Source organism: Ostreococcus tauri (assembly GCF_000214015.3).
Source record: "Ostreococcus tauri WGS project CAID00000000 data, contig chromosome 07, whole genome shotgun sequence".
Taxonomy (NCBI): domain Eukaryota; kingdom Viridiplantae; phylum Chlorophyta; class Mamiellophyceae; order Mamiellales; family Bathycoccaceae; genus Ostreococcus; species Ostreococcus tauri.
Genome location: NC_014432.2, coordinates 17,340 through 31,495, shown reverse-complemented (window position 1 = coordinate 31,495; position 14,156 = coordinate 17,340). Strand labels below are relative to the sequence as shown.

Sequence of the window (14,156 nt, the reverse complement as noted above, 5' to 3'; positions counted from 1 at the left end):
CGCGCGTCGTCGCTCGACCGCCGACGCGATTCGACGTCCGTGGCGGGCGAACGCGCGCGAAGGCCCGCGGTCGCGCGCGCGCGTGTCCAGCGCCCGCGCGCGCGCCGAGCGCTCGGACGTGCCTCGACGACGTCTCCGTGTTTCGGTACCAAATCGATGGACGCGTCACTTCGTTCCGACGTGTTCTCTTCGACACCGTGGACGTGCGCGCGTGCGCGTGCGTCGCCGCGCCCGCGCCCGCGCGCGGTGCGGCCGCGGCGGAAAAATGTACGACCGTCGTACGAAGCACCCGAAGTGCGCGCGTCGCCCATCGCGCGCGTCCGACGCGCGATCGCGTGCGCGCGTGATCACGTACTCGGCGCGAGCGAAGACGATGTGGAGACGAAGAAAAGGTGTGCACAACCATTACGGAGATTAGTCAAAATCCGGCGTCGCCGGAGAATCGTTCGGTCGGTCGTCATCCGCGCGCGAGAGAATCGCACCCGCGTCGAATCGCATCCGACGTCGACGCCCGCGAGCGAGCGAACGGACGCGGACGCGCGAACGGACGCGGACGCGCTCGGACGCGGGGCGACGCGGACGCACACCCGGGTTTCGCGCGGTGCGGAATCGCGCACATGGCGCGCGCGCCGACGGGCGAACGCGCGGCAGATGAGGGCGAACGCGCGCGGATCACGCGCATCGCCAACGTCGTGTGCGATGAAGGGACCGAGGACGACATCGCGCGCGCGTTCGCGTTGGCGGAGCAGACGGTGAACGCGACGAAACGCGCGACGTCGCCGCCCCGGAGCGTCCTCTACGGCCTCGTCGGCGTGCGAACGATCGATATTCAGGGCTCGACGGAAGATGTGTTGAAGTTTAGACTGTCTCAAGCGATCAACGTGCTCCGTGAATCGGCCGTCGTACGGGAAGATGGCGACAAGGGCGGAGGCGCCGCGACGAGCATCTACGAGCACCTCTTAGAGGGATTGAGCGGCGACCCTGATTACGTCGCCGTCGGGCTCGATACCCTGGAAATTCACTCGATCGGAGATTATCCTGGTCCTTTAACTCGGCACGCGAACGCACAGCTCGGACCCGACCGACTTTGGGACGTCGCCTCACGATTCCTCGACCGGAGAGCGACGATGGCGTGCACTGTGGCGGCGGCGCACGTTCAAAGCGGAGAGGTTTCCTTCTTCCGTGGTGAGCTCGAAGGCGAAATCGTGCCACCAAAAGATGGGGCGACCACAGATGAGCGTGACTTTAGGCGCATATTCCAACCGAAGGGCAGCGCGCGAACGCTCGTGGAGCTGTCGTTTGAGGAGCGAGTGAAGACGTCAGCTCAGAGACGCGCGATCGAGCAATTCGTCGCGTTCATCGCGTCAGAAGGTTCGATCGATACGGTACGGCCCTCGGAGCGTGAACCAGTGCGTGGTCTATCGAACGACAAAGATACGAGCCCTTCGGAGCTTTCCGAGGGAGAAGGACGCGTCGAGGATGTGACACCCTTGGATGCGTTGCTCTTGAGCCACAAATCTTCTCAGGAGCGAAAAAAGTGTGCCAAGCCTGCCATCGCTCGCTCGAACGCGCGAACGGACGACGTCGCGAAGAAACCCAGAGGTAGACCTCAGGGCAGTACCACGAAGGTGATCCAGGACGGAAGGGAGAAAGAGCTCACCAATCGTGTTGCGGCGGAGCGCGCGAGCGCGCGAACGGACGACGTCGCGAAGAAACCCAGAGGTAGACCTCAGGGCAGTACCATGAAGGTGATCCAGGACGGAAGGGAGAAAGAGCTCACCAATCGTGTTGCGGCGGAGCGCGCGAGCGCGCGAACGGACGACGTCGCGAAGAAACCCAGAGGTAGACCTCAGGGCAGTACCACGAAGAAGCCCAGAGGTAGGCCGAAAGGCGGTACGAATACGGTCTTTCCCTCCACGAACGTGAAATCCGCGCCCGTGGCGCGATCGCCACCAAGATTTCCCGGGATTCCGCCAAATGAACGAAAGGAGACGTCGAAGCGAGGAGCCAACGTCACTGGTCAAGATTTCGCTCACACGGATCTCACTCCTGAGGCCAAGTCCAGCGTAGCGCGCCAAAGTAGCTCTGGTACGCACGCTCTTGACATCCTGTCGCGCAAACTCAAGACTAAATCACTAAAATTCGAATTCAACTTTCGTACGATTCCGTCTGTGGTATAGTGCGAGGCAGCGTTGAAAGGAGAACGGATCTACGGTACCTGTAGTACTAGCGCACTGCCTCAAGTGAAACTGTATCGTGTACACACTGTTAGATAAACGCATCGCCTTTAGACATCTTTTAAGATCACAAGTCTACTCTTCGCAATCACCTAAAGATCGTAACACACGCTCCAGCTCCTCTGGAAATCTGTCTGAAAACTCCAGTTGTTCTCGCGCAAATTTGCGTACGGCTTGCGCGTCGCAACGTCATAGCCGAGCCGAAGGCGCAAGTCTTGATCCTCCTGAAAATTGAACACCTTGTGCGTGAGCTCTATCGTTCCCTCGATCTCCGCAGCTTGACGCTTTATCCCGTACGATACCCCGCCTCGAATTCCCAGCGTGGTCATTCCACTTCCCGACGGCGTGACGTCCAATAATTTTCGCACGCGCGCTCCGTACCGCACGTCGTCCCTCCGCGTCTCGTACGTCAACCCTATGTCCGCGCGATCCGGCGCGAGCGGAGTCGTTCGCGCCGGAGCGAAGAAACGTTTTCGCACGTGCGCTCTGCCGTCGATGCGACCGTCTCGAGTGTCGAGACTACCAGAAACCTGTCGCGAGAAGTCTCGAGAGCGCTCGTCGTCAGTCACTCAAACCTCCGCGACGCTCGTCGCGCGACGACGCGCGATGCGACGTGCGAACGGAGACGAACCGTCAACACGACATCTTCATTGTTCGTGAATCGTTCCTTGGCGAAGAGGCACAGCGCACGACGGTTGGAGTCGTAACGAAGGCTCGTCTCCATGCTCTTTGACGCGCGTCGCGGAGTGACGGCGCCGGTACTCGGAGCGATTGACGACGCGAGGGAGAGAACGAGGAGGCACACGGCGGTAATGTGAATCTCTGATTTCCGTGAAGAATGGGGTGTTTTACAAACACGAAGACGTTCGAAGACAAACGCGAGGGCGGTCCTTCGTCTCAGATGACCGCCGCTGCGGGTGCTTCGAAAGTCGTCGTCGCGGGATCGGAATCTCTAGTAAAAACTCGTGTGCCGTCGCTCGCAAACCTCAGGGTGATGACTCTTTGTACTTTTTCAGCAACACTTTCTTGTACTCCTCCGGCGACGCCCAAAGCTGCGCCGCAGCGACGTTGAGCGGAGAATCGTTGTTTGGCTCTCCCAGGAGCGACTGAATGCTCAAGAGGATCGTCCGCACGTTGTACACCGGGCTCCATTTTTCCTTCAATATGTCTAGACAAATGTTTCCGTACTGATCCACGTTCGGGTGGAAGCACGGCGTCTCAAACTTCACCGTTGGCGCCTTGAAAGGGTAATCGTTCGCGAAGGAGAGCGTCAGTCTGTACTTGAGGTTCTCGTAACACGTCCCGGCTGCGCCCTCGATCGTGCCGACCCACGAGAAGATGTTATCGCCGTCCGGAAAAGCCGAGATTCCACTATCAGCGCTCGTCATCAGGCTCATCAATTCGCTCTGCAGCCTGGTTGGGCGCGTAAAAAGGCGCGAACGGTCAGACTCCGCGCGTCGCGCGTTCCCCCGCGGCGGCGCCCGCGCGCGTTCTCCCAGCGCTCTCTCGTCGTCGCTCGCACCTCCTCGCCACGGCGGCGGAATCACTCGTGGGCACATCGCTCGCGTTCGTTTTCGTCGTCCCGGACGTTCCCGCGATGGTGCTCGTCCCGTTCGAGCTCATGGCGACCGAGCGCACCGGCGCAGAGGGGAACGGAGGCGCGACTCTCGCGACCGCGACGCGCGCCGCGTGGAACGCGCGACGGGATCGAGCGCGCGGACGATCGAGAGCGCCGCGCGAACGTTCGCGCGCGGCGTCGCCCCGAACGCGCGACGTCGAGTGCGGCGCGCGTCACGGTCGCGGGTCGAGGGTACCGGTCGTTGGGCCGACACCCAGGCGAGCAGGCGCGGGACGCCGGGCCAGAGGACGACGGTCTCGAGGAGACGATGAAATCGATCAACGGTCATTGCGGTGGAGATTGAACGAATATATATGTATGAATGAATGAATGAGTAAATAAAAGAATGAGACGCGAGTCCGATCGGAAACGCTCTCGGCTCAGCGCTTGACGACGTTGGACGTTTTGAAGAAGAACGAGTGCAAGAACTGCATGCCGAACATGAAGATGCCAAGGTAGCCGCAAGCAATCCAGCGCTCAGAGAACTTGATGTCGTATTTTTGTTCGACGTATGATAACGTATCAATCTTCTCAAAGTACGTCCCTCGGAAGGCTTGAATCGTCGGGCAGTTACCACCGGGATACGGACCCGTGCAACCGCGTCGCTCAAACTGCGGAGCGACGACGGCTTGTATGGAGTACGACACGGGATTGATGTAATAAGCCCACTGCCAGTACACAGGGATCTGAGGAAGCGGTAAATACAAGCCACCAAAAAGAAAACATATCGGTATGAAGGCAGAGGTACCAGCTTGAGCAGTCTCGATGGTCGAGCAAAGACACGCCACAGCCTGCCCGAAACTCAAGAAGGTGAACGACACCATGAAGTTTATGAGAATGTGGAAGAACAGTCTCTCAGCAGTTGGAATCATACCGACGAGAAAGTACATCGGGATAACCGTACAAAGACTCACTACGATGAGCCATGGGACCTCGATAAGAGCTTGCGCCAAGGAAAAGGGAACGGCGTCGTACATGAACGAGCTTCGCTCGCGAAATGCCACAGCGCGCTCTCGTACTCGCACTGGCATGACGCTGTTCATACAAATGATACCAGTGAAGATGGTCGTCATGAACACACAAGCCACCATGGACTGCACACCAGCCTCGTCTGAGGTATCCAGATCGAGATAGATGACGCCGAAGAGGATGTACAGAACTGTCAGAATACCAATGCGGCCACAGTTGTAACCTATATCACGCAACTGTGCGTTGTTTGTTCGGACAAGAATCGCACTCAACTGCGTTTTGAACGATCTGGCGTAAGGAGAACTAAAGCTGAACATCGGATCATTCGCGCCCCGCTCGCTAATCTCATTCACGAGCGTCATGGCTTTCTTACCCTCACTGCTCTCGAGGAACTTTTTGTCGAGCATCATCCCATCCAATGCAATGCCACTGCTCGAGCGTCTCATGTTACCTTTCCCGTTGATAATAGCCTGCTTGTCCGATTTATTCGCGGTACCGCTCGAGTCACTGCCGCCGAGGACGTCGAGCATCCAGCTCGCCGGGTTCATTCCCGCTGGAAGAGGGATCGACATGTTGAGTGACTGCAAGTAGTTTACCATTGATGAGCCTTCCTGACCAAGTTCACCGAAGTACACTTGATAGCCGCCGCGCTGAAGAAGAAGCATGTCATCGAACATCATGAAGATTTCCGTCGACGGCTGGTGGATTGTGCTAATCACAGTTCGTCCGAGCGCGGCGACTTTCTTGACCTCCTTCATGACGATGAGAGCGCTGCGAGCGTCCAACCCAGACGTCGGCTCGTCCAAGAAGAACACAGGCGCGTTGGAAACGAGCTCTACCGCCACGGTGAGCACTTTTCTCTGACCTGGAGCCAATCCGGTGTCGCTACCAGCAGTTCCAATCATTCTATCCGCGATGGAGTCAAGTTCCAGAATTTGGAGCGCCTCATCGACGAAGGCAGATCGAGTTTCATCGCTGATGGAAGGATCCAAACGGAGCTTTGCGCTGAAGTCGAGCGCCTCTCTGACTGTTGTGAATTCATTATGCATGTCCCGTTGTTCGCAATAGGCGGTCAGCCGAGCGAACGTCTCCTTCTGCACTTCATGACCGTTCAACTTGACCTCTCCAGTTGTCACGCCAGTATTCTTGCGACCGGCGATGACGTCAAGAAGTGTTGTCTTACCCGCGCCTGAGCTCCCCATGAGAGCTAGCATGCGACCCGGCTGTGCCGCAGATGTGATGTTGTGTAAAAGCTGCTTCGATACGGTCTTCTCCCGTTTGTTATATTTCTTATCTCCGTCGGGTTTATCTTCGCTCTTATCACCAGACTGAGGAGTCGCCGCAGCAACTTGAACAGTGTAGCAAAGATTCTTCCACGAGATTGCCATGGGAGTGAACTCCATCGCCTTTTGAGCGGCAGTAACATCTATACCCATGTGAATAACCGCGTCCTCATTTTCGGCCTTTTCTTCGATCCTACTCGAGCCTATGTTGCGTTGAATACGCACGGTGTACAACGTGCGCAACCCGATGAGGAAAGTCAGTCCAAAAAATCCGACGCAGAAGCCGGGGCCAGCCCACTTATATGAAGTATCAGAGGTGATCCCAATCGTATCGAGAATAATTTCGCCCATGTTGCCGCACGCCGGGAAACCGCTCAGCCCTTGAGTACACAAATCATTCATGGAAGTCGACTCATAGGACGGGTTGCTTGTAATGAATGATGCGGCGGCGACAGTGTCCACTGGAACGAGCGTATCGTAAGAACTCGATAAGAATTCATTTTGACAGAGTGATCGAAGGCAGTAAGCAAAGATCGAGATCCAGTACATGAACTTCAATCCCCCCATTTTGTCCGGGCTGATCAAGAAACCCGCAAACAAGATCATGACTGCGATGAATGGGCCGGGATACGTCTGAGCTATCTCCATATTCGGTGCAAGCAAAGCGATGACGCGGAAGAAAGACGCCATCGCAACGTTTACTAGCACGAGCTGCAAGTAAAAGAACGCCCAGTTCCTGAAAGCTAGATTTAATCCAACCATAGGATACAGGACGCAGCTGAAGATGAGCGTCTCAACGATGGCAATCGGAAGGTGGACCATGGCCCAAGAAGCAAGGTATGTGAGCTCGGGAAACAGCTTCGAGTCAAGGTGCTTGAAAGCAACATACTTTTGTTCGACGCTGAAAGTAAGCTCGGAGAAATTGGAGAAGGAAATGTGCAAGACACAGAAAAGGAGCATGCCGAGTTTTTCGAATCCTCGCTCTAGAGGCAAATCAAACCAGACAGAGCCCAGAATGAGGGATGTCACGCACGCTCCGAAGATCCTTGCGTTCAAGAACAGCGTGTTTCTTCGTGTGACCTTGTACTGACGCACGAAAACCGATTTAAAGTGGTCGGCGAAAGAACGAGGATAGCTGAGTGAGTACTGGCTCTTGGCGAAGGGCGACTTCAGTTCGATGTCCGTCGGTGTGCACGTCGACTTCATTTTCACGTCATACGCTGGGCTTTGCCTCCACGAAGTGACCATCGCATCGACGGTAGTGGGAATTTCTGGTGTGATCTTTGTTCCCACATTTTTGAGTACCTCTCGTGGAGAAACGAGAAGCGAGATCAACCAGTCGGCCAAGTCGGCGCCCTTCTCGCTCGGCGGTGTGAATCCCAAACCACTGAAGTAGCTCTTCACTTGGTCTATTGGTCCATGGTACACGGGCGCACCTTCTTTTAGGAGAAGCACCTCATCGAACAGGGAGACCACCTCTGGCGTTGGCTGGAGAAGCGCAACGATGCACGTGCCTTGAGTCCTAGTTGCCCACTGCTTCAAACCGGCGATGATGTTGTACGTCACCGCGGCATCGAGGCCGGTGGAGATTTCATCCATGCACAGCACCTGTGCGTTCTTGACTAAAGCTTCTGCGATAGTCACGCGCCTCTTTTCACCGCCAGACACGCCGCGAATGAGATCATTGCCGATGATGGTATCGCGGCACGACTCCAGGCTGAGCAGCTCGATGACTTTATCCACTTTTTCGTCGTGCGATTTCTTCCCTTCTCCGTTCGGAACCACGCACGCATTTTCATGCGAAAATCGCACTGTTTCGTCGACGGTGAGATACGGCAAGTGTTCATCTAATTGCGTGACGTACTCACACAGACGCTGCAACGACGTCCCGCTCGCCTCGAGCTCATCCTTCGTCAGCCCGCTGTACGTTATCGAACCCGTGCTCGCGATCGGGTTCACGCCCGCGATTGATTTGAGTAACGTCGTCTTCCCGTGTCCCGGCGGCGCGAGCACGAGCGTGAGCGATCCCGGTTGAAACGTTCCTCCGCACCCGCGCAAAACCTCCAGCTTGGTCTTCGCCTTGGCTCCGTCCTCGCTCCCCCTCACCGCGCTCGCGAGCGCTCGCATCGGCGACACGATCGCGTCCGCGAACACCTTTGGCACCGTTCGTATCTCCCTGCTCGCTTTCTTCGCGTCCAGCTCGAGCGTGCACGCAAAGTCATTCAGGCGAACCTCCACCTTGGGCGGGACGCCTCGCGCGCGCGCGTCCCGGTCGAGATGGTCGACGAACGACGCCAGCGCCCCGTCGCGCGCGGTGGCGTCGGACGCCATGCTCGGAGAACACCGCGGCGGCGACGGACGTACGCGCGAGGGGCGATCGAGGCGCGAACTGCGGACGAACGCGCGCGCCGAGAGGAACACGTGATGACGTTGACGCGACGGCGACGCTCGAGACGCGTGGATCGATCGAGCGCACCACACTTGACGCGCGACGATGCGCGCGACGCGCGCGACGACGACGATCGCGACGAATGAGCGCGTCGGGCCCGCGCGTGGGCGTCGTCGTCGGCCTCCAGCGCGTCGAGCGGGCGTTTTCGTACGCGCGAGCTTCGGACGGTTCGCCACCGAGTCGACCGCGCGCGCGCGCGATGGGGTGAAGCCGGGCAAGGGACCGGGGAGCCCGCCGTATTCGGAGATTTATGATTATCTCGCGTCTTCTCGAGCGGTGAGAGAGGCGTCGATCGAGGACGTGCGGGCCGTGGTGCGCGGACGCAGACGAGGCGCGGTGATTGACGTCCGTCAACCTCTCGAACACGAGGAGTGGCGTCTGAGCGGAACGAAGAGCGCGCCGTTCCTGGTACCAATGAGTAACCAAATTCGTCGGGCGAGTGGTTACTTTTTGAGCATCAAAGGTGGGTTGAAGGAGCGAAACGCATCCTTCATCGAGCGCGTCGACGAGTTGACGAACGGCTCGCGCCGAGAAACGGTGATCCTTTTGGACCTTCGCGGCGGCGATCTTTCGATCGCTCCGAACACCGGTTCGACGTCTATAAGCGATCGGGGTGATTCTTTAAGCTTGAGAGCGGCTTTTGAGCTCGTGCAGGCCGGATACACGGATGTCCGATACGTCGTCGGCGGCTTTCCGACACTCATAGACGAGGGAGGATTGGAGTTCGAAAGCGAAAAGTACGGAGCGTTACTCGACGCTGTCGGCGACCGGACCAGACGCACGCTCATGTATAGTAACTTACTTCCTGATCCTAGTTTGGCGCCGGGCGTCCTCGTGCAGCTCGTACTCTTGCTTGCTCTGGTGATATTCCAGCAGGCGTCGTCGTGAACGTAGCGTAGTCTCTCCAGTACATCTTTCATAGTCTCTCCAGTCCAAGACACGCGTCGGACTCGCGCGGACGTCAGACTCGAACCAATGTGTGATGACGTCTCTACCCTTGACACCGCGCTCACCAAGGCGTGCGAATCGATCGGATGTCCTTGGTATGTCGACATGATTGTCGAATGCGCCTCCTCGGAAAAACTCCCGCTCGCCCGAGACCTCCTCCTCGATAGCGTCGACGATGATTGGACGACGCGCGCTAAGAAGCTGCTCGTGGACGAGTGCGGTGTGTCACCGCGAGATGCCGAGGCTTTAGTAGATGAGGTGCTTTCGCGAGCATCGGACGAGAGACGCGCCAGATACGGCTCTGGCGACGGGTCCACGAAGGGCGAGAAAGAGAAGACCATCCACGGGGACGCGCGCGATTATATTCGTGGCGCGCGCGGTATTTATGATGAGAAATTTCTCGAGCTGGTGGAACCGCTCTATGATTTGCACATGGGCGTTGAGAACATGGGACCGCTTCTGTACGCCCTTTGTCGATTCGTCAAGCCTCGGCGAATACTCGAAGTCGGCGCTGGTTACACGAGCATGTTCCTCCTACAGGCGCTCGTAGACAACGAAGATGAGATAGAACGCTACCACACGATGATCGAGCGCGATGCCGCGCGTCTGGGTGACGTGCCGTGGGCGGTGAATGACTACGACTACAGCGCGAGAGACGCAAGACTGCACATCGTTGATAACTGTGCTCACGAGCACACGACGGCGCACAAAGTCACTGATATTGCCGAGACGCTCGGATACCGACATTTCCTCCACGTTCACATCACGGACGCGTTCGACAAAGAGCTACCAAGCACTCTGGCGGTATCAGAGACGCAGTACTTTGACTTATTGTGGATCGATCTCGGAGCTGCGAACAGGATTGAAGGCTTCTTCGAAGACTGGTGGCACCGCGTCGACGCAGAAGGTGGGCTCGTCATCGTCCACAGTACGCTGACAAACTCGCTTTCTCGAGTCTGGCTCGAGCGAATGCGGCGCCTGGCAAGCAACGGCGGGCGTGATGATGACGGTTCAACGCCGTTTGGTCCTTTCGTGACAATATCATTCCTTGAGCCGTGCAAGGTGTTCCAAAATTCGTGTTCCATCTTTCAGAAGCGGGGCGGTGCGCACGGTGGTGAGTGGACCGAGCGTGTGCTCACGAAATACCCTTGACAATATATTATAACAGTCTCGAGCATTGAAAACAGAGAGAACTAGTCAACTGTACTGTCGCGCAGTGAGAGAATCCTGAGCTTCAGTCACCGACACGTCGAATTTCACGGACTGTGCACTCTCGCGTTGCGATTGAACGATCCTCTCTTTCATTTACCGCAATCGCGCCCGCGATTCATTACGCGTGACGTCGTCGCCGCAGAAGAACGCATTCGGTACGCGATTAAGCCTCGATGCCGCTCGAGCCAAACTTCGACGTCTCGGGAGACGAGAGCGATAGAGCGGACGACGTAAAGGTGACGGGGCGATCGCAGGCGCGAGAGAATGTCACGAGTGATCGAGTCGCTCTCGGTATGGATCGAAACGATCCTACGACGTCACGTGGAGGTGGAGACGCGCCGCGAGGTTTGGACGCGCAAGCGGGCTCGAGGTTGGAGACTCAAGTGACACGCAATCAGAGGCCTGAGGCGGTTGTGCGGCGGGTGCCAAGTGACGGATCGAACGAGCAGCAGGTTTCAAAGGGCGGTGATGCGAAGAAGACAGTTGCGAGCGCCGGTGCGAGTCTGAAATCGGGCAAGGACTCAGCAAGTTCCACACAGTGGTGCGCGGTGACGATGGTGGAAGTTTTCGGCGAAGAGCCAGTGCCTGGCGTACTTCTTGACATATCTAACTTCTTGCCCGACGCTGAATCGCGAGCGAGATATCGTGCGGTTCGAGTGCTCGGAGAGAACGAAGTCATGCTCTTGGGTGCGGGAAATGATGAGGCTATCAGGACAGACATAGAGTTCATCAAATTTTGTTCCGCAAAGGCGAAGGGAGAGGTGGCACCTTTGGATAATCCGGCAAAGTTAGCGACAGAAGCACGGCTAGTAGAACTCCCATTGCGCGACGTACTTGAAAAGAATCACAATCCGTCAAAGCCCAGCAAAACCGGCGTGACTACTTGGTGGGATGGCGATGTTTACCAGTTACAGACTAAACTAGAAACCGTGGGTCGACGCGGAGCGAAGAAATTTTACTCCACTTTTTTCAGGATCGATCATGTCACCGGTAACGTGCTCGGTTTTCCAAACTGCAATGCGAGAGGGGACGAGTCGCTTGGTTGTACTCAAACGCGACTGCGCTCGATGAAAGCTGTGGAGAAAGTGCTCGGTAGATTACGAGAACAGGCCCGAAAATCAAGAGACCTATGGAAGCAATTTGAGAAAGAATCGAGTTTTAAGGGTGCGAGGTTTGACGAGCCTGATACGCTCAAAGAGCTAGGCGAAATAAAAAGTGTAAAAAGGTACGAGGTAAACCGTGCTGGTGGACGAAAGATGGTGGCGCCTATTCCACATCAACCTACTGTATCTGAAAAGTCGAAGGGCTTAAAAAGGATGAACCCAGAACCTGCATCAGGCGCAATTACAGAGACGTCCAAATCCGCTCTCGCAAAAGTACTGAAGGTCACAGCAAGAAAAACGAAGAACGAGAAGGTGGAAGAGCAGACAAAGGGAACAAATGGAGCGAGAAAGAAGAAGCATGCGGAAGCAATACAACCTTGGGGCGGACACAAGCCACCCACCGTGGTCGTCATAGGTGCGGGGCCGGCTGGATTGAGCGCAGCCCGGAGTTTGAAAGCACACGGTGTTGAAGTTGTTGTTCTTGAATCACGCGATCGTGCCGGCGGACGCTGTCACACCGTTGAGATGAGCGCCATGACGGAGTACGGTCTACCGAGTATAAATGTTGATCTTGGGGCTTCGTTTGTACACGGATGTCACACGTATAACCCACTGTTCGTGATCGCTAAGGAGAACAAAGTTACACTGAATAATGCTGGCGGCGGCTACAGCGCCGGCTGGGGTGAACGAGCTCTATGGTATGACACGGTGCAAGGCGGTCGCGTCAAGGAAAAAATAGTACAACAAGCCTTCAGGCTGGTTCGAAAATCGACTGAACTCATGTTTCGGGACGAGTCGAGAGACGAGATGCAACAACTCTACTCACCCATCAAGCCGCCGGTATCCAGCGGAATGTTAGAGTCAGCGGCTATTAACGCCAAACCGGTGCCAACGCAAAGGATTCATGTCGATCAACATGTGACTGAAGACTGCTCACTAGAAGATGCTTTCAACCACGCCACCGATAAAATAACTAGTCAACTTCTCAACGGTGACAAGCGCTTTTCCCAACTGAAACCAGTTTATGAAAACATACCAACCGTCACATGGGCGTATGTCTCGCCGATGAGTGAGATGTCTTTTAGCATCGCGCGAACGTTCAACAACGAAGTTCTCGAAGCAAAAGAACTGCTAGAGCGAGATATCGTTTCAGAAGACTCGGGAGACAAAGGCCAGGGGGCTGAGGCCATGGAACCTATCGATTTGAGCGATGGGATGGTGGTCGATGGTTATAAAAATCTCATCGTAGACCGATTGGTTGGACAAGGAAAAGAACAGTTGGACATTAAGTACGAGCATGCGGTTACACGTGTCACTCAGGTGAGAGAAAATGAACGACATAACAAGTTCGGGACTCGAGAGTATGACGGAATTTCGTACGACATTGAGTGCTCAAATGGAAAGAATATCAAGTGCGATTACGTCATAGTTACGGTGCCTCTGGGGGTCCTACAAAAGCAAAAGATCGCGTTCGAGCCGTCTCTCAGCGATGAGAAATGGAAGGCGATAAAACGTCTTGGGATGGGTACTGAGAACAAGATATACATGCGCTTCGCCGAAGTGTTCTGGCCTAAGGCAAAATTTACGCAGTGTACGGACCTGCGATACCGCTTTCTCAACTTGGATGCCTACGGGAAGAAGAATACGCTTTTAGCACATGTTTCACCGCCGTACGCGAATGATTTTGACGGTAAAGTAGACGACCGCGATGTCGTCCGAGACGTGTGCCGAATTCTCCAGAAGATGTTCAAACTGAAAGAGCTTCCAGTACCGTTAGACTCAAAGGTGACGAGGTGGGGCCAGGACGAGCACTCGTACGGCGCTTACTCGTACATGAAGGTTGGTTCATCGGTCGAAGACGTAAAAAATCTGAGCGCCACTGAACATGGTGGCCGCGTATATTTTGCTGGTGAAGCCTGCTCCATCGAAGGCGCGCAGTGTGTTCACGGCGCCGTACTCACGGGCAACGCGGCGGCGATGAACATCTTGAATCTAGGTAGAGTAGAAGTTCATGAGAAGAAAATCGTCGGCGGATCTGCTGGCACGCAGTTACATGACGACGTGAACTGGGCAAAGTGTTGCGAATGCAAGATTTTTCGCCGAGCGCCGCCGAGTTTCGATGCGACTGCCAAGTTTAAATGCAAGGATGCCATTGCTTGGAACACTTGGCTCGGCAAACTTGGATGCGAGTATCACGATGGCACCTTTCTTCCTGACGCCCGGCACGAACGCCTCGTGCACATACGTCCCGATCATCTCTCCAGCGCCCACTGTACACGGACGCGCGATGCGAACGAACAGCTCTTATGCTGTAGGAAGATTTGAGCTTCGAAATTG

General features: G+C 56.0%; 7 protein-coding genes across 7 annotated transcripts; 4 read left to right on the top strand and 3 right to left on the bottom strand.

Annotated features, from left to right (window-relative positions):
- Positions 1–617: 617 nt before the first annotated feature.
- On the top strand, positions 618–2,180 carry OT_ostta07g00150 (Ham1-like protein; the record flags this gene model as incomplete). The annotated part of the gene is made up of 1 exon (XM_022983694.1): positions 618–2,180. The coding sequence occupies one exon, from the start codon at positions 618–620 to the stop codon at positions 2,178–2,180; it is 1,563 nt and encodes a 520-aa protein (XP_022839332.1).
- A 149-nt stretch (positions 2,181–2,329) lies between these two features.
- OT_ostta07g00140 (unnamed product) lies at positions 2,330–2,961 on the bottom strand (the record flags this gene model as incomplete). Its single annotated transcript, XM_022983693.1, has 2 exons — positions 2,330–2,767; positions 2,869–2,961. 2 exons carry the CDS (start codon positions 2,959–2,961, stop codon positions 2,330–2,332), a joined length of 531 nt encoding a protein of 176 aa, XP_022839331.1.
- Positions 2,962–3,223: 262 nt separating this feature from the next.
- On the bottom strand, positions 3,224–3,860 carry OT_ostta07g00130 (Ubiquitin-conjugating enzyme, active site; the record flags this gene model as incomplete). Its single annotated transcript, XM_022983692.1, has 2 exons — positions 3,224–3,650; positions 3,760–3,860. The coding sequence occupies 2 exons, from the start codon at positions 3,858–3,860 to the stop codon at positions 3,224–3,226; spliced, it is 528 nt and encodes a 175-aa protein (XP_022839330.1).
- A 375-nt stretch (positions 3,861–4,235) lies between these two features.
- Positions 4,236–8,438, bottom strand: OT_ostta07g00120 (ABC transporter, conserved site; the record flags this gene model as incomplete). The annotated part of the gene is made up of 1 exon (XM_022983691.1): positions 4,236–8,438. The coding sequence occupies one exon, from the start codon at positions 8,436–8,438 to the stop codon at positions 4,236–4,238; it is 4,203 nt and encodes a 1,400-aa protein (XP_022839329.1).
- Positions 8,439–8,601: 163 nt separating this feature from the next.
- OT_ostta07g00110 (Rhodanese-like domain) lies at positions 8,602–9,444 on the top strand (the record flags this gene model as incomplete). The annotated part of the gene is made up of 1 exon (XM_003080070.1): positions 8,602–9,444. One exon carries the CDS (start codon positions 8,602–8,604, stop codon positions 9,442–9,444), a length of 843 nt encoding a protein of 280 aa, XP_003080118.1.
- An 87-nt stretch (positions 9,445–9,531) lies between these two features.
- Positions 9,532–10,656, top strand: OT_ostta07g00100 (unnamed product; the record flags this gene model as incomplete). The annotated part of the gene is made up of 1 exon (XM_003080069.1): positions 9,532–10,656. One exon carries the CDS (start codon positions 9,532–9,534, stop codon positions 10,654–10,656), a length of 1,125 nt encoding a protein of 374 aa, XP_003080117.1.
- A 233-nt stretch (positions 10,657–10,889) lies between these two features.
- OT_ostta07g00090 (Amine oxidase) lies at positions 10,890–14,144 on the top strand (the record flags this gene model as incomplete). The annotated part of the gene is made up of 1 exon (XM_003080068.1): positions 10,890–14,144. One exon carries the CDS (start codon positions 10,890–10,892, stop codon positions 14,142–14,144), a length of 3,255 nt encoding a protein of 1,084 aa, XP_003080116.1.
- Positions 14,145–14,156: the final 12 nt, after the last annotated feature.